The sequence below is a fragment of the Physeter macrocephalus genome, chromosome 16, assembly GCF_002837175.3.
Source record: "Physeter macrocephalus isolate SW-GA chromosome 16, ASM283717v5, whole genome shotgun sequence".
Lineage (NCBI taxonomy): Eukaryota > Metazoa > Chordata > Mammalia > Artiodactyla > Physeteridae > Physeter > Physeter macrocephalus.
In genome coordinates, this window is record NC_041229.1 from 57,089,562 (window position 1) to 57,113,749 (window position 24,188).

General features: G+C 38.2%; 1 protein-coding gene and 2 non-coding genes across 3 annotated transcripts in view; 2 read left to right on the forward strand and 1 right to left on the reverse strand.

The window, feature by feature from the left end:
* Nucleotides 1–24,188, reverse strand: part of UVRAG (UV radiation resistance associated) — a 379,149-nt gene that overhangs the window by 256,073 nt on the left and 98,888 nt on the right. Inside the window, 1 exon segment of the mRNA XM_055091530.1 lies at nucleotides 20,116–20,190. Coding sequence (XP_054947505.1) covers nucleotides 20,116–20,190 — 75 coding nt within the window.
* Nucleotides 1,608–1,679, forward strand: TRNAE-UUC (transfer RNA glutamic acid (anticodon UUC)). The gene has a single exon. It is a non-coding gene; the product is annotated as a tRNA-Glu (tRNA).
* On the forward strand, nucleotides 4,355–4,426 carry TRNAE-UUC (transfer RNA glutamic acid (anticodon UUC)). Its single transcript has one exon. It is a non-coding gene; the product is annotated as a tRNA-Glu (tRNA).

Consider the following 24,188-nt stretch of genomic DNA (forward strand, 5'->3'; position numbering starts at 1 on the left):
GTAGGGTGGATAGCTAGTGGGAAGCAGCCGCATGGCACAGGGAGATCAGCTAGGTGGTTTGTGACCACCTAGAGGGGTGGGATAGGAAGGGTGGAGGGAGGGAGATGCAAGAGGGAAGAGATATGGGAACATATGTATATGTATAACTGATTCACTTTGTTGTAAAGCAGAAACTAACACACCATTGTAAAGCAATTATACTCCAATAAAGATGTTAAAACAAACAAACAAAAAAACAGTGTGGTATTGGCATAAGTACAGACATATAGATCAATGGAATAGAACCGAGAATACTAAATAAAACTCATATGTCTGTGGTCAACTGATTTTAGACAAAGGTGCCAGGACTGAGAAAGAATAGTCTTTTCAACAAACGATGCTGAAACAACTGGATGGCCACATGCAAAGAATAAAGTTGGACCCATCCCTAACACCATATACAAAAATCACAATTAGGATCAAAGACCTAACTGTGAGAGCTAAAACCATTAAAAGAAAACACAAGGGTACATCTGTATAACCTTCAATTTGCCAATGGTCCTTAGATATGATGCCACAAGTATGAGCAACAAAAGAAATAACATAAACTGGACTGCATCAAAATTAAACTTTTGTGCATCAAAGGACACTATAAAGAAAGTGAAAAAACAACCCACAAAATGGGAGAAAACATATGCAAATCATATATCTGATAAAGGTCTAATATTCAGAATATATAAAGAACTCTGACAACCCAACAACAAAAAAGACAAACAACCCAATTAAAAAATGGGCAGAGGACTTAAAGAGACACTTCTCCAGAAAAGATATACAAATAGCCAAGAAGCACATGAAAAGATGCTCAACATCATTAGTCATTAGGGAAATGCAAATCAAAATCACAATGCGGTATCACTTCATACCCACTAGGAAAAGTAAAAAAATAAATAAATAAACAAAATTAAAAGAAAGCAAAACAAAAAACAGCACATAAGTGTTGGTTAAGGATGTGGAGAAATTAAGAACCCTAGTGTATTGCTGTCGGGAACATAAAGCGGTCAGCAGCAGCTGTGGAAAAAGTTTGGCAATTCCTCAAAAAGTTAAACAAAGGATTACGACATCATCTAGCAATTCCACTCCGAGGTATATAACCAAAAGAACTGAAAACAAATACTTGTACATAAATGTTCGTAGCAGCACTGTTCACAATAGCCAAAAGGTAGAAACAATTCAAACATCAATCAGTGGATGAATGGATAAACAAAATGTGGTACAGAGTATTCATACAATGTGATATCATTCAGCCATAAAAAGGAAAGAAGTATTGATACATGCTACATATGGATGCACCTCAGAAACTCAAGCTAAGTGAAAGCAGCCAGACATAAAAGATTACATATTGTATGATTCCATTTATATAAAATACTCAGAATAGGCAAATCCATAGAGAGAAAAGCAGGCTGGTGTTTGCTGGGGGTTGGGGAGCGCAAAATGAAGAGTGAATGCTTAATGGGCATTTTCTTTTGGGGTGATGAAAATGTCATGCACCTTAATGGAAGTAGTGTTCGCACAGCATTGTGAACATACCAAGTGCCACTGAACTACACACTTTCAAATGCTTAGGGAATTCCCTGGTGGTCCAGTGGTTAGGACTCAGCGCTTTCACTGCTGGGGCCCAGGTTCGATCCCTGGTCGGGGAACTAAGATCCCGCAAACCGTGCAGCATGGCCAAAAAAAACCAATAAAAAAAAAAAAAAACGCTTAATTTTATGTTATGTGGATTTCAGCTCAATTTTTTTAAAAAAGAGAGAGAGTTGGCTATGAAATAATCTACATATCATGAGAGCAGCTGAAAAGAAAGGACAGAGACAGGAGATAATCCTATAAATGAGCTACAAACCCCAAAAAGACACTAGAAGTAAATTTAAGATTCTCAGGAGAAATGATTAATAACATTCCACTTAGTTATACTTATTTTATGCAAAAAGCTGCCAAACATTTCTTCTATTAAAAACTTATCCAGGGGCTTCCCTGGTGGCGCAGTGGTTGCGAGTCCACCTGCCGATGCAGGGGACGCGGGTTCGTGCCCCGGTCTCAGTGAGTGCACCTATTATAAAACCTGGACAGAATGCATGGAGCAGCTATTTGAAGACTCTGAAAAGTCAGTAGTAGCAGGTGAATTAGGGAAGACCAGAATTTGAAGTACCACCAAACTGGGGGTGAGTTTGCCATTTTTCCTTTTGTGTTGTCACATGGCCTGGTCTCAACATAGCCTGAAACTGGGAAGTAGACATCAATGCAGGCAGAGAGCCCCAGGAGAGCTCTAAGAGAAGCCCTCTACCTCAGGCTTGAGAAATAGAGATCATGGCTCCTAACAGTGACAGTGGGTGCAGAGGAAGACACAGGTATCTAAAATTGAGGAATGGGGTTGCCTTACTTTCTGATTGGAGGATCTATGGTCTCAAGAGGTAGGAGCATGCACCCTTTTCTTATCTTCTCTGTCTTCCTGCCAGTTGGCCCCCACTGCCGAAACAGTTGGAGGAAGTAAGAGGCAAAATGTAAATAAAACCTCAGCTTTCTGGGCAGAGTGCTGAAAAGGAGAGCCCCAGGGAACCAGAAAGTACTGGGGATATCAAGGGGTGGAGTACTTAGGAAAGGGATCTCATAAAAATTATGTATTAACTTCTAGAGCTGAAATTAATGGAGGTGACAGAGGAAAGAGTCAGAGAACTTGAAGGTAGATCATAAAAATTATTCAATCTAAAAAACAGATGAAAAATTGGGAAAAAAAAAAAAAAGACCATCAAGGCCTTATGGGAAGATAACAAAGATCTAACTTTCATATCATCAGCGTCTCAAAAGGAAAAGAGGAAGTATTGTGCAGAAAATTACTTTTTTTAAAAATGGCAAGATTATGGAGAAACTCTCATACATTGATGGTTGGAATACAAAATAGTACAGCCACTCTAGAATACAGTTTGATAGTGTCTTGTAAAGCTAAACATACGTTTACTGTAAGGTCCACCAATTCCATTCCCATAGAGTTGAAACATTGATGGTGAAATCAAAACTTAACGTTCACACAAATATCTGAGCACAAATATTTATAGGAACTGTAGTGATAATCATCAAAAGATGGAAAAACCTCAGTTATCCTTCTGTGTGTGAATGGATTAAAAAAAAAACATGTGGTACATCCGTATAATGGAGTATGACTCAGTGATAAAAAAAAGGTATGAACTATTGATACAACAATTTAGGTCAGTCTCAAAATGTTACATACTGTAACCTGAGTGAAAGTAGTCTCAAAAGGTTACATACTGACACCAAAAGCACAGGTAACAAAAGAGATAAATTGTATTTTATCAAAACAAGACTTTTGTGCATCAAAGGACACTATAAAGAAAGTGAAAAAACAACCCACAAAATGGGAGAAAACATATGCAAATCATATATCTGATAAAGGTCTAATATTCAGAATATATAAAGAACTCTGACAACCCAACAACAAAAAAGACAAACAACCCAATTAAAAAATGGGCAGAGGACTTAAAGAGACACTTCTCCAGAAAAGATATACAAATAGCCAAGAAGCACATGAAAAGATGCTCAACATCATTAGTCATTAGGGAAATGCAAATCAAAATCACAATGCGGTATCACTTCATACCCACTAGGAAAAGTAAAAAAATAAATAAATAAACAAAATTAAAAGAAAGCAAAACAAAAAACAGCACATAAGTGTTGGTTAAGGATGTGGAGAAATTAAGAACCCTAGTGTATTGCTGTCGGGAACATAAAGCGGTCAGCAGCAGCTGTGGAAAAAGTTTGGCAATTCCTCAAAAAGTTAAACAAAGGATTACGACATCATCTAGCAATTCCACTCCGAGGTATATAACCAAAAGAACTGAAAACAAATACTTGTACATAAATGTTCGTAGCAGCACTGTTCACAATAGCCAAAAGGTAGAAACAATTCAAACATCAATCAGTGGATGAATGGATAAACAAAATGTGGTACAGAGTATTCATACAATGTGATATCATTCAGCCATAAAAAGGAAAGAAGTATTGATACATGCTACATATGGATGCACCTCAGAAACTCAAGCTAAGTGAAAGCAGCCAGACATAAAAGATTACATATTGTATGATTCCATTTATATAAAATACTCAGAATAGGCAAATCCATAGAGAGAAAAGCAGGCTGGTGTTTGCTGGGGGTTGGGGAGCGCAAAATGAAGAGTGAATGCTTAATGGGCATTTTCTTTTGGGGTGATGAAAATGTCATGCACCTTAATGGAAGTAGTGTTCGCACAGCATTGTGAACATACCAAGTGCCACTGAACTACACACTTTCAAATGCTTAGGGAATTCCCTGGTGGTCCAGTGGTTAGGACTCAGCGCTTTCACTGCTGGGGCCCAGGTTCGATCCCTGGTCGGGGAACTAAGATCCCGCAAACCGTGCAGCATGGCCAAAAAAAACCAATAAAAAAAAAAAAAACGCTTAATTTTATGTTATGTGGATTTCAGCTCAATTTTTTTAAAAAAGAGAGAGAGTTGGCTATGAAATAATCTACATATCATGAGAGCAGCTGAAAAGAAAGGACAGAGACAGGAGATAATCCTATAAATGAGCTACAAACCCCAAAAAGACACTAGAAGTAAATTTAAGATTCTCAGGAGAAATGATTAATAACATTCCACTTAGTTATACTTATTTTATGCAAAAAGCTGCCAAACATTTCTTCTATTAAAAACTTATCCAGGGGCTTCCCTGGTGGCGCAGTGGTTGCGAGTCCACCTGCCGATGCAGGGGACGCGGGTTCGTGCCCCGGTCTGGGAGGGTCCCACATGCCGCGGAGCGGCTGGGCCCGTGAGCTGTGGCCGCTGGGTCTGCGCATCCGGAGCCTGTGCTCCGCAACGGGAGAGACCACAGCAGTGAGAGGCCCGCGTACCGCAAAAAAAAAAAAAAAAAACTTATCCACACTCACTAACATACAACTAACGTACAACTAAAAGCAACAGATTACAGCGAGGATTCTGGGTCTTAACCCACTCTGCCTGTCATGGAAGTGAAGAAAATCATTTAACCCCTCTAAGCCTCAGTTTCTTTAACTACAAAATGAGATGAGACTACTACTAATGTAAACAATAGTAAACAATAATAGCCAAACACAAAAGTAACATGTATGAGCATTTCCAGTATGCCAGGCAGTGTTGTTTTCCGTGTTAAATTAACATTTCAATGTTAATGTTAAGGGTTAACATGTTTAATACTCACACAACCTTGTGAAACAGGTACTATTATTATCCCCACTTTAAAGGTAAGGAAACTGAGACACAGAGAGGATTAAGTAGAAGAGCCATGTAGTCTGGCTCCACAGCTCATGTTCTTAATGACCATGCTACACTTGATCTCTAAGACCTTTTTCAGGTCTAAAATTCTGGGTCCATGTACATTTAAGGCAACTCAAGGACATTATTAAACCCTTCTGCTTCAGCCACCACTTAGCAATTAACATTCTTGAAATATGCTAAGAGCCTTGCTCTGAATGACATCTAACTTCACCAGATGTGTGATCCCGGCAGACCTCTGATGAAGGATCATAATGGAAAGAAATGGCTCGTTTGTATCCGGTTATCTGTGTGAGATACTGCCAAGTGTCAAAGAGCCCAGAGGAGATTTACATGTCACTCAAAATTCTTCTGAAGCCAGGCCTAACAATTCTTTTTCAAGGAAGGGAACAGAATAGGCACTAGCCTGGGTGAGTGCCTATTAAACCATTCAAGGAAACAGATAATTTCACATATCCAATGAGCAGGAGTAACTCCAGGCAGATGATCAGGTGTGTTTCTAGATCAGTGGTCAAGAAACTTTCTCAGTCAACGGCCAGATTGTAAATATTTTAGGCTTTGCAAGCCACATCATCTCCATCGCATATTCTTCTTTGTTTTCGCCTTCAAATTCTTTACAAATGTAAAAATCATTCTTAGCTCCCAGGCCATATAAAAACATGTGGGGACTGTAATTTGATTATGCCTGTACTAGATCGCTGAATGAGTCACCTTTTAAAACATGTTACTGTACATTTTGAGAGTTTTCAGCTGCTACAACAATCACAAGACTATCCTTTATTAAAACAATAAAAGTTCTACTAAAATAATCCACTTGACAGGATAACTGTTAATGAAGCGAACAACATTATACATATATACTTATTCATTTCAGTGTTTACTGAACATCTTATACGTACAGGGTGTCAGGCAATAGCTATCATCCTTATAAAAGTATACAACCCAATATACTATAAAGTAGATAACCCAGTTAAGGTTCCAAGTGAAGTAAAAGCTGCAAAGGTGCCATAAGAAAGGTTAAAAAGAAAAGCTACAGGAGTTCCAATATGGTAAAGATTCCATCTAGTAGAAGCAGGAATATCAAAGGCTGCAGCAGGGGTAGCAATATTTGGGACAGATTAAGAAGCACAGAAGGCTGAATAGCAGTGAAGGAAAGTCCCACACAGACTGAACACCTTTAGCCAAAGCATGACAGTAGGAAAACATAAGCTGTATTCAGAGAAGATTAAATAGTGGTCCAATTTGTTCAGCTCCAATGATGTCAAAATTACTTGGAACCCTGGAGGGGGAAATAGTGGGAGATATAGCTTTATAACTAAGTTGAGAGGGCCAGAGCACAGAAAGCCTCAAATGTCATACTAAAAAAGGGAGACAACCTACATGCTTATTGGACTCATGAAAGGTTTCTGACAGTGTAGGACAATGATCAGAGCTGCATTTAAGGAAGGTTATTTTGGTAATGACAAATATGACAAATTAAGGGAAGCAGAATGTCCAGACAACCGTTAGGAGGCTATTCTAAAAATCTACACATACTAGAGGTAATGAGAGCTCAAACTCTGAAGAAAAAAAGAGAGAGACAGAGAAAAGAAGTAAAGATAAAAGCAGAGATATAACCAAAAGTACTATACCATTCACTGAATTTAGGTTGATGGAGAAAAGGAAATTAGGTCAGAGATTTGGACACATCTAGCAGACAAGAAGTTATTCCATACAACCTTTAAGCAAAGGAATAAAAAAAATGAAAGTATGCTTTAGGAAGATTAATCAGGCAGTGGTGAATAAGACAAAGTGGATACAAAGAGACCAGGGCCATAGGCCTGCCAGAAAACTACCGCAGTAATCCAGCCTTATAGGGTGCCAGGCTGAGCTTGGATCATGGCAATGGATATGGAAAAGTAGCCATATATATGAGTGATTTCAAAGGACTCAAAAGAGTCTAGTAGCTGAATGAATCGAGTGGATAAAAGAAATCAATCAAAACTAACTGCAAAATTTGAGGCCTGGATAAATGGAAAAATAGTTAATAAAAATGTAAAAAACTGGAAGGGAAAGCAAGCTTGGAGAGAAAAATGAAGAGATCCATTTAAAGTATAACAGGGGGCTTCCCTGCTGGTGCAGAGGTTAAGAATCCGCCTGCCAAAGCAGGGGACACGGGTTCGAGCCCTGGTCTGGGAAGATCCCACATGCCACGGAGCAACTAAGCCCGTGTGCCATAACTACTGAGCCTGTGCTCTAGAGCCCGCAAGCCACAAATACTGAAGCCCGAGTGCCTAAAGCCTGTACTCCACAACAACAGAAGCCACCGCAATGAGAAGCCCACACACGGCAATGAAGAGTAGCCCCCACTCAGCAATGAAGACCCAACGCAGCCAAAAATAAATAAATAAATAAATTTATAAAAAAATAAAGTATAACAATTTGCAAATGGCAGATGTCTATGCAGAAGTGGTCAGAAACAATTTAAACATAGATGAACTAGAATTTTGAATAACGAGCTATACAACCGATGACAAAAAGTAGTATATGCCAGAATTTTAAATGATCTGCTACAACAATATTCACTCAGTCAACAAATATCTACTGAATTATTACTACCTGCCAGGCACAGTGCTAAGCACTAGGGATAATTCAGTGGCAAAGACAGACACTGTCTCTGCCCTTACACAGTGTACAGTCTAGTAAGAAAGAGAGATGAGCAAATGGGTAATCAGAATATAACTGGTTAAGGATAGTGACAAGAAAAATGAAAGGCAAGGTGCTATGAGCACAGATAGAGGGGTATCCAAACTGGATTTAGGGGGTATGTCACAGAAAACCTTTCAATGGAAAGGAGATCTAAGCTCTAAAACTGAGATGCATAAATTTTAGCTTAAAGTGTTATGGGTGGGGTGCTTCAAAATCAGGAATCAGATCACCATAAGACCTTAAAAGTCATTAATTACTCTGAAATGATTTGAATAAAGGAGGGACATGACGAGAATTTTAGGAAGATAAATCTTGCTACAATGAATGGCAAGAACCAGGAAAGAAGGAGATGTTTAGCAGACACCTTAAGAAGTGATTCAAAAAAGTGACTCAAAAAAAGAGGGAGGTGTTCGGGATGGCTCCTTGTTCTGACTTGAGAAAGTGGATGGACAGCAGTACCGTTCACTGAACTAAGGAACACAATAAGAGTAGGTTTTCTTAGAGCGGGAAGGAATTGAGCTCAGTTTGGCAATTGTGGAGTATGTGTCTCTGAAACATCCAAGCAATCTGACTCAAGTCTAGATATATGGAAGCGCTGACTGGCAATGTAGACTTGGGAGAGATCTGAATGATCCAGAGATAATGTGTTAATGAGAAGACAAAAGGCCCAGGTGGAAGCCTGAGGACAACAGCTTAAGGGCCCCAGCAAAAGCTTGCCCTAGTGGGACGGATAGTGGACTATACATGTTACTCTTTAGATCGTAAGTGAGCTCTGCAAATAGTCCTTCTTCTACTTATTTAGGTAGAGTAAGAAATGATAATGGACAAGGAAAAAACCAATGGCTCATTCTACAACTTGAGCACCTTTTCAGATGCAATGAGTATACTTTTTAAAAATATAATATTTATTTGTACAACTCCTCCTAAAATGGCTACCTGATGAATCAAAGGACAGCCTGTGTTCCTACGTGTGTATGTTCATTTGGACATTAACACACTTTTAAGAGTCAGGCAAGTTTAAACCAAGAAAAAATGTGCACATGTCTCTGTCAAGCACCTTCGAGCCTCGGACACCCACTGCCCCTGGGCTCTGACAAAGGCCAGATGCTGAGCTGTTAAGGAGGGAAAGCAAGACCTCTTCTTCGACACTGAACCTGAGCTGAATATGTACATTCCCCCAGATCTAGTCTGAGATTTGAGACAGCAGATGTTTTCTTCTCCTTCAAAACAGTAAGAAGGAATGAAAATAAGAACAGTGTTATTAAGCAAAGGTATACAGATCTTGAAACTAAAATCAATTCTTTTTTTAATTCAAGTCAACAGGGATGAATAGGTTCTTGTTCACACTTCAGTGTTTTAAACTACCCTCAAAAATTAATCACAATCATAGTCACACACTCCAAGTATGAAGTGCATTAAATGTCATCAATGCAACTCCATAACAAGAGGACTAAAAGTCACCCTGCTAAAGTAGTCATCCTTTCAGAGAAATGTATACTACAGAATAGAGATAGGAACCATGCGATCTTAGTGGGTTTCATTCACTCCGGAAAAGTATCTTCTAAGCAAAGTCTACACTAAATCCTGGGACCAAAAAAGTGAGTAAGACACAAGCTCAGCCCTAAAGGAGCTTATGCCCTAACCGGAAGAAGGATGTATACACAGTTACTGTAACTGTGAGAGAAGAGAAATGAGAGGGAAGAAAAGGCAACAGTGGTACCATGTTAACTAGGTAAAAAAAAAAAAATTAAAAGAAAAGAAGAAGACGAAAAGATTCCCAGCTTTCTAGAGGAACAATTTAAACCAAAACTGACTCACAGAGGGGAAAGGAAAAAAAGTCAAGAATGCCCTAATTACAAATCTAAGAAAGAATAGTAAAGACAAGTTTTCAAAATTTAAACAAAATTTCCAACTCTCTGAATCCCCTAGTGAGGATGAGTCTGGAGCTCTGTTTCTGTTTACTTTCTAACAATCTAAAACATCTACATGAAGAACCATGCTTGGCTTTGAATTTTCCAGTATTAAAATTCTGAAAAGCTCAAAAATTGTGCTAAGGAGACAAGATCCTCCAAATTCATAACAGGAAATGTGGCATTTTCCCAGATTATTCTCTGGCTTCAATGAAGAGAGAGAATGGGGACCACAGGATTTATAAATATGAATTACAGGATGAGATGATTTTCCAAACATCTGTCAGAAGCTAATTTGATCCAAGAGAAAAGGAAAAAAAAAGACTCAGAGGGAAGCCAAATAGAGTGACTAATATGTGGAACTTCTGTAGACTTTGGTGGGTTGACGGCCTCATGGGCATTGCATGCCCACTCTACAATAATAAATACCCAAAGTCTGTATAATAATGCACTTTATACTATTCAAAACACTTTTCCATGTACTCTCTCATTTGATTCTCACAACGCACATAGTGGATATCTCTGGTTAAATGTAAAGATAGTGACGTGGTACTTTGACATGCTATGTGAAGTAGGAAAGAATTTAGAGATACCACGTAGCACAGTTGTTAAAAGAAAAAGCCTTTGAATAAATCAGACCTGGTTTCAAATCATGGTTCTGCTACTTACTAAGTAAGCTTGGGATTAGTACTTGAACCTTTTCTTCTAGGATACTGTACCTATAAAATGACAATAATTACCTCATGGAGTTGTTACACAGATTAAACAAAACATGTAAAGTAGATAGTAGAGTGTCTGACATATAGTAGGTACTCAGTAAATGAAAACTAGCAATGGTAGTTTTCAAAAGCTCCATACCTACCTGGAGTAATACTGCTATTAGGATATCAAACCAGTTCAAATAATTCAGAAACAAAGTTTCACCCTGGATTTAAACTGAGCTCAGATACCTAGATGTTTTGTAACAAAGCAGGCAGTTACTAGAAACAGCCCCTTAGGATCTGTCTGGTCTGTTTCTTGTATTTTGTAACCTGGTTGGGGGGGCAGGGTGGGGGGAGAGCTCTGGGAGGAAATCTGAGTAGAGTATGTACAGAATGAGCTATTTTTGTGATCTTCCAACTTTTACTTGATGACGTACTGAGAGACCTGGGTAGAAGTTATACCATATCCCTTTCTCTGTTGTTAAAACATAGGCTGCTTGACATACTTAATCCCCACTTCTAAATGTTCTGCTTGAGTACCACGTGGGACGTGCTTTGGAAATAAGTTAGCAGCCATGAATTTAACCAGCAAGAGGAAAATAGCCATCTTTTTAATTTCTCAGTTCTATAAAGTTGACTAAACAAAAATCTCAACTTTTCTAGGTTTCAGCGTCCTCATTCTGAAAACAAAAATACTAATACCTGACCACCTGAGTTGCTATAAGTTGAAGATACCTCTAATAGCATTTAATCACAATCACAGTCAAATAAAATGATGGAAGGAACCTCAAAAAGGAATTTAATGATGAAAATCATCTACTCCTCACTTTTACACAGGTGACATGGTGTACTGAAGAAAGTGCATGTCTAGAAAGACAGAGATATGTGTTCTGGTCCTGGTTCTGCCACCAACTCATCCTGATATGCTGGCCATTCATTTATTCCCCAAATACTAACTGTTAGCCATTATAGGCCTGCTGCTACTACTACTACTAAAACTTCTAATAATAGTTGCTCTGCCTTCCCCACAGGTTGTTGTAAGAATGGAGTAAAATAATTTATAGGCAAATCCTTAAAGGCAAAAGAGCTATGAAAGTATGTAGTGATTTTTAAATATTATATATATGATATTATTATAGCTATGTCTAAATTACCACTTAAAGCATGAAACTAACTTTCCATGCCAAGTTCAAGAGGTCATGAGGCTCCCTGAGCCTCGGTTTCTTCATCCCTGAGATAAGGGTGTTGAGCTAGATAACTTTAATATTCCCTCTAGCATTAATCAGCCGATAAGAATTTTCTTACTTTTGAAATGAGGAACCTAAAACTAACAGAGGTTAAGTGATTTGCTCAAGGAACACAGTACCAGAACAAAACTGGGATTAGAACTCAGGTGTTCTACTTTTCAAAAGTATCATGCCTTGAAAAATATAAGGAATTTTCATTTGTACAGGCTCTCAAAACAGACCCTGAAACTTGCGGTTGTCCCTAAATCTTCCATCTCAGCTGGACTATGTACTTGAGATGGTCAAATCATGTGGCTGCGTTTGTGAAAGTAATCACCAAATTGCTAATTTAATCTCCTGGGAGTGTCATTATTCCAAAAAGGTTTGATCCTTTTTATTTGGATTCTACTCCTGCTTTAATTTTTTTTTCCATTAAAATGAGAAAGCATTGCCATCTACTGGACTCTGAAGACATTGCTGCTATAGTTTTAAGTCTGAGAACAAGAATTCTTAACAATCTAAAGCTCTTTGTACTTTATCAATAACACCATAGAGTTATGACAGTATGAGTTACATAAAAATAAAACTCCAAAAGTTGGGGCTAGGGATAAGGTAGGGTAGGAGAGAAAAATACCATCCCCTCGAGATTTTGAATCTCAATTATTGCTATGATAGTCCTAAATATAGCAAGCATTCACCTGCATTCATTAACAAAATGAGCACCTACTACATGCCAGGCACGGTTCAAGGGACACAACTGCTGACAGTGGTAAGCATTAGAGGTGTAATCCCTATTATCATAGGGTTTAGAGTCTAGTGAGTAGTAGTTTCCATATATTATTGAACTCTAATCATGTGCCAGCCTTGTAATATACATTATATCACCTTTAATATTCAAAACAATTTATGAGGTAGAAATTGTTATCTAGAAATTGTTATCTCCATTTACAGATGAAAAAACAAACTCAGAGATGATTCAATTTGCCCAAAATCTCTTTCAAAGGTAAGCAGTGGTGCCTGGAATTAAACTCACATCAATCTGACTCCATTCACCCAGGTAGCTGTCAGCATCCTCCCAAAAAGAAGAATAGTTGCCAAAAGGAAATTCAGGCAAAGATAATCTTACATGTCTATATTAAAGGCAAAACTCCTATACAGGGATCTGAAAAGTTTCCAGCTTATTGGACCAAGAGCTGGCCCAACAGCCTCTCATTTCCCATACTCCCCCAACAGCCATCCTAGCAGTAAAATCCACCTGGGAAACATCTCTCCAGATCACCTAGCCTTATTCACCAACCTCTCCCTAAGGTTCTCTTCAAATTACTTAATGTTCTGCTGTAATTCACCTGTGTTAAGACCCAAACAACTGACATCAAAAATAATTTTTCAAACTAAACTATTTGTAAAACTGGAGCTCTTCTGGAATAACTGCTGTTTTATCTCTGCTAAAAGAGTAAGTGTTTGTGACTCTGCATCTAATACTTTTGTATCCCACAGTACTTAGTTTAATAATGGGCACATAGCAGGTACTTGATATTTACTGACAGAAAAAAAATCATGAATCACGTTTACAACTAAAGATAGATTTTATCACCTATTCAATTATTTATTTGTCTGCATTGCTGTTAAATATGTACACATTTGTATGCCAAATAAATGAAATTTTACTACATAAAATTAACAAGATATCACTCCCTAATAAGGCCAGCAGAAGTTACTGAATGAAGGATTCAAACCCACAGTATATATTTTAGTCAAAGATTTCCAAGTGTATTAGTTTCCGAAGACACCCCTGGGAGTGAGACTGAATACTCATCCAATATAGTAAAAAGTTGAGAGATTTACTAGGTTCCTAAAAACTCAACAGAAATGAGTAAAGCCTTTTTGAGAAGCAGATAAAGAGGCAAAAGTTTTGAGCAAATAAGTAAGTTTCAGCTTTTAGACCCATAGCGGCTGAAGACACTTTAACGTGGACAGAGGAAGGATTAACAGCAACATAGTCATCAGAAGTAGTAACAAGCTGTTTCTGGTTATGGCTAATGTAAAAAAACAAGAATGCTGAAGAACTGGTCAACAAAATCTTCAGTCAGTATTTTTAAAGTTGCTTTAAAACATGCTTCCTATTGCTTCACAAGTATAACCTTTCCCTTCCGTACAGTACAATTTTTCTTTTTTTTTTTTTTTGGCTGTGCCATGCAGCATGTGGGATCTTAGTTCCCCGACCAAGGATCGAACCCACACCCCCGCATTGGAAGTGTGGAGTCTTAACCACTGGACCGCCAGGGAAGTCTCCAGAACATACATTCTTTTTAAAGCTTTTTTTTTTTTTTTAAATTTATTTATTTTTTGGCTGTGTTGGGTCTTCGTTTCGTGTGAGGGCTTTCTCTAGTTGTGGCAAGCGGGGGCCACTCTTCATCGCGGCACATGGGCCTCTCACTATCGTGGCCTCTCCTGTTGAGGAGCACAGGCTCCAGATGCACAGGATCAGTAGTTGTGACTCACGGGCCTAGTTGCTCCGTGGCGTGTGGGATCTTCCCAGACCAGGGCTCGAACCCGTGTCCCCTGCATTGGCAGGCAGATTCTCAACCACTGCACCACCAGGGAAGCCCAGAACATACATTCTTAAAGCCTTGCTGATTTAGCATTTTTTAATCCTTTATGAAATATTTCAACCACAGATATGCTATCCATATTCAATGACTGTGATTACAAGTATATTTGGACTTATTTTTATCACTGTACTGCATGTTTCTATTTACCACTTGTTTTCTTTTTTGTTTTCCTTTTCTGACTCCTATCAAGTTGACAAAGTTTTCTACTCCTTATATTCCCTTTTTTCCCTCTGCTAATTAAAAATCTATACTCTGTTTCTAGCATTTAGGTATCTTTACATTTTTAACATGCACACTCGACCACAAGTTTTTCTAAGAAATTCTAAACTTGTTTACTGTCTCTATCCTCCTCCCGAACAAATCAACGACCTCAATGAGTCTTACTCTTTAAACAGCCTCCCTCACCTTATTACTGTTGTCTAGAGCAGTGCTTCTCAAACTCTCTGTGGGAAACGGTCAGTTGCTTTTCCTTCAATCACTGTGAGCTGATACTTTTATAAAATACAAAAAAGGCACAATAATGTCAAATTGCTATAAATGTTTAAAAACATTTACGTCAGGGCTTCCCTGGTGGCGCAGTGGTTAAGAATCCGCCTGCCTATGCAGGGGACACGGGTTTGAGCCCTGGTCTGGGAAGATCCCACATGCCATGGAGCAACTAAGCCCATGCACCACAACTACTGAGCCTGTGCTCTAGAGCCTGCGAGCCACAACTCCTGAGCCCACGTGCCACAACTGCTGGGGCCCGCGCGCCTGGAGCCCGTGCTCTGCATCGGGAGAGGCCACCGCAATGAGAGGCCTGTGCACCACAGCAAGGAGTGGTCCCCGCTCACTGCAACTAGAGAAAGCCCGTGCACAGCAACAAAGACCCAATGCAGCCAAAGATAGATAGATAGATAGACAGATAGATAGACAGATAGAAAGATTAATTAATTTAAAAAACCCATTTACGTTCACTTTTTCTTTTACTTTTTATATTATATTGGAGCACGGCCGATTAACAATGTTGTGATAGTTTCAGGTACACAGAAATGGAATTCAGCCATACACATACACGTCTCCATTCTTTTTATACTTGGCTTACCACACACTGGTGACAGTTCTTAGACTAGCTCTGGTCCACAGACTATACTTTGAACAACAATGGTCATTTGTTTTATCTTAAAACATACAAGCTTATTGTATATTAGTTTTCATGTGCTTTTTAGTTTGTCAGTAGTTAATTAAATTCATTGATGTTTTACCATTTTTATGCACCTTGCTGTAACCTGCTGTTACATCCCACATCTTCCCTTTGGGATCACTTCTCTATCTGCAACATTCAGCATAGATAAAAGGTCTGTGGGTAGTAAACCCTCAGTCTTTGTGTACTTAAAATTGTCTTTCTTTCACCCTCACTCTTGACTGAAAGCTTGCCAGAAATAGAATTGTACATTAACAGTTAACAGCACTTTGAAAATATATTTCTCTTGGCAACTACTGTTGCTGACAAGAAGTCTGCTGTCCGTCTAATTCGTAGGTAATATTTCCTTTCTCTTTGCTAGCTTTTAAGATTTTTTCCCTTTTAAAATTATCCTTAAAGATTGGTGGTTTCTCTAAGATATCTTTTTTCAGTCTCCTTTTGTAATAGTGAGAGCCCTATGTCAGCTTTTATGCTCATTTAGTGTTCATTTTGCCCAGAGGAGCACATCTTTCAGCCAACGCCCAAGGCTTCTGCCCATGTCTTTGCATTTCTATTCCATTTCTATTCCAGAGATGTTTATTATCTTGCTCTTTGTTTGTTTTAGCAAGGTATGCCTCTTTAAACTTCTCTGATTTCGTCAATTGCTATTTTTTGTTTGGTTCAGCAGAGGGTCTCACAGTGTGCACTTACAATATCTTCTTGACTGGAAACCCTGCTTATGGCTTTCTTGAAAAAGAAAGAAAGAAAGAAAAAAAAACTTTTTAAGGAGATTCAACCTATATGTCAGGTGTTCATTTGAAAGCTGGTACAGGGGTACTTCCCTGGTGGTGCAGTGGTTAAGAATCCGCCTGCCAATGCAGGGGACACGGGTTCAAGCCCTGGTCTGGAGAGACTCCACAGGCCGCAGAGCAACTAAGCCCGTGCGCCACAACTACTGAGCCTGTGCTCTAGAGCCCACGAGCCACAACTACTGAGCCCAGGTGCCACATCTACTGAAGCCCGTGCTCCTAGAGCCCATGCTCTGCAACGAGAAGCCACTGCAGTGAGAAGCCCATGCACCACAACGAAGAGTAGCGGCCGCTCACCGCAACCAGAGAAAGCCCGCGCGCAGCAATGAGGACCCAATGCAGCCAAAAGTAAATTAATTTTTTTTAAAAAGCTAGTACAGGGCAAGATAAGCATGCCTTATAAATTTACAAAACTTATTAACTGAAGGACTATAGAATAAAATGTACCACTTATTACAAAACATTTATTCAGTAAACATTTATTGATCATCTGGCCTTGAATCCCAGCTCTGCTACTTAGTAGTTGTGTAATCTTAGGAAAGTTACTTAAGTTCTCTGTGCCAGCATCCTCTTCTATAAAAGGACAATTGTAGGGTTTAAATGAGGTAAAATACATAAAGCACTTAGAATAATGCCTGGCACATAAGTGCTCACTAAACATTAGACATTATTATTATTGTTAGGGAGAAACACTTACTCTGCACTCCCATGCTTCCACATAGGAGAAAAACTTTCCACTCCATTTCCCAGGAAAGAAGGTTATAAAGAAAAAAAAAAAAAAAAAAGTCTAGTTTTTCTGTGTCCTTCACTCACTCCTGCCCAGAATAGGCAGGAGCTTGACTGCTGAGTTTGGGAGATGAAACTGAACATGACCGCCTTAGTTCTTTCCAGGTTCCCTCCCATTCAGGAACAGCCTGTGTAAGGTACACATAAATTCTGCTTTTGTCTTGGAGGGTCAGGATCTGTCCCTGTAAGGGGAAGAAAGCAGTTTTGCTTGTTTTGTTACTTGGTGGTATGGGGATTCATTTTGGGAGAAAGTACTATATACCAGCTCTTTCAGTTGCAGAATTTAAGCCACATTTGCCAATTAGTTTTATCAGTAATAACGCCAACATTCTGATCTCCATTTATCACCTGTCTTATTTCTAAACTTGTTCCAAATTCAGGAGAAGAAGAATGGGTTATTAGTTATTGACCTACCCAAAATCTCAACTACTATTAGCCTCTGGCTACAAAATTCTTAGGGAGATTACATACAGTAATAGATATAAAGCTCTTAAAACATTGTTTGATACATAATACATTCAACAGATGTTAACTATTAATATTATTACTATATGTCAGACGTTGTGCTAGATGGTGAGTTGGTTACCTGTTACAGGAGGAACTTAATCCTTCAACAGACTCAGGATGGCTAACCCTATAAATGGGACATTACAAACAACAGCAGTGGCAGTTCCCACAATTCTCCCATTAAATAAAACATTTCTACTAAGCAAATACCATGTCTCAAGGACTATGATAGGTACTAGGAATTCAAAATTACATATGGAAATCTGTCCTTAAGAAGCTTACAGACCAGAAAGGAAGAAAGAGCTGTAAAGTGGTAAAACCTATGTCAAAGGTGTACACAGGGTGTTGATATACTATAGGAACTTAGAAGATGAGGGTTTTAAAATAAAGAAAGAAAGCTTAACAGAGCTTCAACTGAGTTTTGATGAAGTCACCTAGAATAGCTTGCATTTTGCCAAACTGAATGGGCCTTTTTCAGTCTTCATCTTTTTTGACCACCCTCTCCTTAAAAACCAAAAACCAAACCAAAACAAAAACCTCTCTTTCTTTAGCCTCTGAGATTCCACAAGAGACTTCACTCTCTTTTCCTCATCTATCTCTCACCATTCCTTCTCAGCCACCTTTTCCAAAGCCTCCTCCCATATTTGGCCTCTAAAAGTTGGAGATCCTCACAGGCCCCCTGCTATTAAGCCCCTTTTTTCTCACTGTACAGCTTGTCACTGGTCTATCTTATCTGAACTCATGACTTCAATAACTATTTGCCATTATTATATCTCTATATTTAAATCTCTAACCTACTTCTCTCCTCTGAACTCCAGACTCATCTAATCCAAATGCCTACTTTACACATGGATATCTTGAAGGTATCTCAAAGCCCATGTGATCAAATCTCAACTCACTCACGACCTGCCTCCAACAAACCTGTCTTCCTCCAGTGTCCTTAGTTCTCTCATTGCCTGGCACCTTCATCCATCTGGTTACTTCATCTAAGCCAGAAACCCGAAAGTCATCCTTTAACACCTTCCTTTTCCCTACACCCTAAATTCAAACCATCACCAAGTCCTACTGATTTTACCTCCTAAAACTTTCCTAAATCTATCTGCTATTCTACCATAAACCTGTTCCAAAGTATCAAATCTCTTACCCGCTGTACTGTAAGATCCTTCTTACTGTCTTCCCACATATATTCTTGCCTCTTCTACAATCAGTCCTTAAAGCAGCCAGAGTGAAATTATTAAAACACAAATCTAATTATATCTCTGCCATGCTAAAAATCCTTCAACACACTCTACTGCTCTTAGGATAAAACCTTTCAAAAGGTTCTGTGTTATGTGGTCCCTGCCTACCTCTCCAGACTCCTCTGGTATCCTTCTCCCTTATCACCAGACTTTCCTTCAGTCCCAAAAACTCATCACTTCCCCTAGCATTTCATGGCCTTCCAACATGTTACCCTCCTCTACCCGGAATGCTCTCTCTGTTCAGCTTCCATCCCTCCACATTGTTCATTTCTATTCATCCTCTGGATTGTAACCTTAAAAGTCAAGTCCCCGAAGAACTTTCTTGAGCCACTAGAGTAGGTAAGATCCTCATCACATGCTTTTATAGCACCCACCAACATTGTGTTTATATAGTTATCTATCAGGTTACCTTCTCAGTGCTTGTCTCCCTCATACACTCCATGACAGCAGGGGGAAAAAAATCTGTTTGCTCACCATTGTACCCTTAGCACTTAGAGCACAGTAGCTGATGTACAGCAGGTGCTCAGTAAATAGCTGTTGAATGAATGAAGCAATCTAGCAATAGCATTTCAGACAACCAAGAATTAGAAAACAACATGATCACTAAGAGGAAATAATGTAGAAAACTCACCTCATTGGTTTATGGCTAGTATTAGGGATAAAGAACATGAATCACCTGGCATGGTGCCACAGATAGCTGGTACTTGTTAAATACCTCTCCTTTCTCTAATCACCTTTAGATATAGAGACAGCACAGACTATACTATAAATGACTACAACATAACTTGCCTCAGGTTTCTTAAATTTATTCAAAGTTGTAAAAGATTTCTGAAACATTTAATAAAATTGTATTACACTTAATTAAAATTCATTATTCTTCTTTAACCTCTAAAGAATTATGTAGAAAACAGCTACATGAGATTTTCTCTTAGGAAAATTAATATAATCTGGATTTAGAAAAGATGTGTTGATGTGGTTACAAAATGAGTTTTCACTTTAAGCATTCACTCTAAGCCATACTAAACAACAAACTTATAATGATACTTAAAACATGATTCTATTTACACAGAGCTTTTACCTGATACATCAAAGCACACCTGCACTAAACAAAACTCACAGTGTTATGCAAATCCCCTTACCTTATGTTCAAATGGAGCACCATAATAGCCATCATTCAGCCCAAAAATTATTTCATTTTGGTTGCGGGCATGAATCTAAGAGAGGAGGAAAACACATTATTAGTTCATCTCATTCCAATCAAGTTTTAATGTGACTAGAAAATGACAGGACCTACTTCAATGTTGAAAAATAGGTTGGCTACGTCTAACAAGCCAGCAGAAAACAAAACACTTATCATAAGACCAGGTGATCAATTTAGAGTTTCCTGCTTTAGTCAAAGTCCTCACAAAATCATCACATGAGATCACAGGTACCACCATTCACACACATTTTTCACAAACACTTCTTGAGGTTGTTACAGAAAGCATATTCCTTAAGTATAGGGGATTCAGAGGCACACTATACATTCTCTGATCTCAAAGAAAACACAGCCCAGTTAGTCTATTAGAGTGCTTTAAAAAACATGAAGCCCTAGAAAAAATATAAAAGATTAATATTATTTTCTATTTTCAAAAAGACAGTTTAAAGATAATATCCAATCCTCAAAGTCTTTAAAAGTCTACTAATTATTTTCTGTCTACTACTCTCTTTCAAATGCAACTGATTCGAGCTTCAGTCAGTGCCAACCTCGAATTAAACTTCACCTAAAAGGTGGGAGAATTCAAATTTTTAAAATCGAAGAACTAAGATTTTTTTAAAAATTCAAAATAGTATAAAGTCTATAAAAACAGATTTAGTTACTTGATCGGAAAGAATTGTGGCTAAAAAAATTTTAATTCCTTCTGCAGTGAAGGATTAATGTGAGGGTTCAAGTGGGGGATTACCAGAAGAGAATATTTCATCTCTTCTTTCTAGCTAGAGATAAAAAGGTCAAAGACAGCAGTAGAAAATTCCTGTAAACATTTATCTGACTTCCATACCTGCTACATCTATTACCAAAGCAAAATTAATCACATGCTCCCTGTTTACCTACATCATTTACTTAACTGAATACAATACCAAAAGATGGGCCTGCAATAATAAACTTATAATGAAAACTATAAACCAATTTCAAGAAGTGTTTCATTTTATGAGAGAAAAAGAGAAAGCACTATGAAATCAGTTTTAAGATTAGAAGAAACTCAAAATTTTACAAACAGAATATTTTATACACATATATACCTTGGGAGAAAAAAGATTAAATAAAATCATATGCATCAAAACGTTAACAATGGTTGCAGCTGGGCAGAAGGATTACACATAATTTTTTATTCTCCTCTCTGTGCTTTTCAAAATTTTCCAAATTGTCCACAAAGTACATGGATCACTTTTAAAATCAGAAAAATACATGCCATTAAAGAAAGGGTGGGGTGAGATTATGGGCAGGAGTGAATCTAACATGAAGGTAAAGTTTTCAAAACATAAGCCTCATAAAGATGGGCATTAAATTAATTTGTTGAAAAATATGAGACAACATGGTTCTAGGACTTGAAAAGATACTGGGCTTAAAAAAAAAAAATTCAAGTGATCTGAGTTCTAATTCCAACCTTCGAGTGCTTCATAAGGAACTCTGACTTTATAGCCCTAGTGCCTCTACTCTACTCAACATATAATCGCTAATCAATGTTAATACGCCATGTTTTAAATCCCTCATCAGCCAAAAGCAGAAACACTCCTTGTTCTATCTTATAGTGGTGTCATACAGATGAAATGAATCCAATTATCACTGGATATGAAAGTACTTTTGGAAGTTAGGCACAAACAATACTGAGGGAAAACGTCAGAATCAGTCAACCATAGAGCCCTTTGTTCCGGACTAATAAAGAAAATTAACAAAACAGGCTGCATGATACTCCATACTACTTACTATCCTTTACCATTAATTATAGATTACTGACCCCAAAATGTGTCAGAATCTTAATACGGAGACTACAGAATATAGAGCCTTTTAATTCAGCCACAATCTTGTATTTTGATCCCTCTATGAAAAAAGGCACACTTTTTAAAGACAGATAATCAAAGTTAGTGAAATGAATAATAAATATAGTCTAAGCAATGGTACAAATAATAGCCTAAATCCACCAATCACTGTGTGACCTTTAACAAGTTACTTAATTTCTCTGAGCTTCTGTTTTCTCAGTTAAATACTGACAGGAAAATAATACTTGCTCGCATGACCTTCAAAAGGCCCAAAGTCACTGGGTGCATGTAAAATGATTGTATGAATGTAAAAAGATACCCAAACACTGAAAGAGTATACAATCGCTGTTGGTATTAATACAAAGTTCTAAACACTTAAACTAAACACAAGAACTTCTGGCACCACAAGTGCCCCATATAAGCATTATCAACAAATTCTCCAAATTCTCACCTTGAATAGAGCTATTTTCAAACTCCTCTGCTTCTTCATTGTCAAAATTCAAGTCAAAACCAACTTTAGTTCATGACTTCTGGGGAAAACTTCCTAATTAACTCTCTTGTCTCTAAAGGCTATTCAGGAAATTGGCTTGTAGTTGTAGCTCCAGCTACTGTGGACAAGCTGCATCATCACTCTGTCCATTCAAATGACAGCAAAATACACATGACATGTACATGAAACACTTACCAAGACAGACCATAAAATAAATCTCAAAAAGGTTAAAAGGATTAAAATAATACGATTTTCTCTAAACACGACAGAATTAAAGTAGAAATCAACAAAAGAAGGATATCTGAAAACTCCACAAATGTTTGAAAATTAAACAACATACCTCTCAATAACCCTTTGGTCAAGAAGAAATAAAAGAGAAATTAGGAAATATTTCAAATTGAAGAAAAACGAAAATGCAGTATCAAAATTGTGGGTCACGGCTAAAGCAATGCTTAGAGGAAAAATTATTAAATGCTTACTTTAGAAAAGAGAAGTCTCAGATCAGTAATCCAGGAATCCTACTTTAAGAAACTAGCAAATTAGAGCAGATTAAACCCAAAGCAGTCAAAAGGAAGAAAATAATAAGAGTAAAAGCAGAAACCAATGAGGGACTTTCCTCATGCTTCAGTGGTTAAGACTCTGCGCTCCCAATGCAGGAGGCCCAGGTTTGATCCCTGGTCAGGGAATTAGATCCCACATGCTGCAACTAAGACCTGGCGCAGCCAAATAAATAAATTTTTTTTTAAAAGGAAAAAAGCAGAAATCAATGAAATTGAAAAAAAATAACAATAATCAATGAAATCTCTTGGTGATCTGCGACCCAATTTCAATGGGGTGGGTGGGTAGTTACCACACCAACAATAAGCAATTCTTGGACACCAGCAGGGTGTCCTGCTCTCAGGCCTGCATCAGATTCCACAGGTTAAGGGTTCAGTCCTACAAGACTGACCCCCACACATGGAAGGCCAGTCAAAAACCCAGATTTTTGTTATCTGTGCTTCTAATTAACTGGCTACAGATTAGAGGTTCCAATTTAGAATGTCAATCCCAAGTACAGGTTGTTACCTGCACTTCTGACCAACTGGCTGTATATCAGAGGTTCCCACAACCTAGTCCTCAGGTTCGACTAATTTGCTAGCGTGGCTCGCAGAACTCAGAGAAATATTTTACTTACTGATCACCAGTTTATTAAGAATGTAACTCAGGGAACAGCCAAACAGAAGAGCTGCATAGGGCAAGGTATGGGGAAAGGGCACAAAGCTTCTATGCCCTCTCAAAGTGCACCATACTGCCCAATCTCTATGTGTTCACCAACTCACAAGCTCTCAGAACCCCATCCTTTGGAGTTTTTATGGAGGCTTTATTACACAGGCATGATTGATTAAATCATTGACCATTGGCAATTGATTCAACCTCCAATCCCTCTCCTCTCCCAAGAGGTCAGACTGTGGGACTGAAAGTTCCAATCCTCTAATCCTCTTAACACGTGGTTGCTCCGTGGGCAACCAGCCCCCACCCTTAGGTGCTTTTCAAAAGTCACCTCATTAACATAACAAAAGACACCTTTATCACTCTCAACACGTAGGAAATTCCAAGAGTTCTAGGAGAAGTGAGCCAAGAACTGTGCATCAAATATATATATTTCTTATAAAACACAGTACTGCAAAACCAAACACTAGATCTTTGAAAAGCTGATAAAAATGA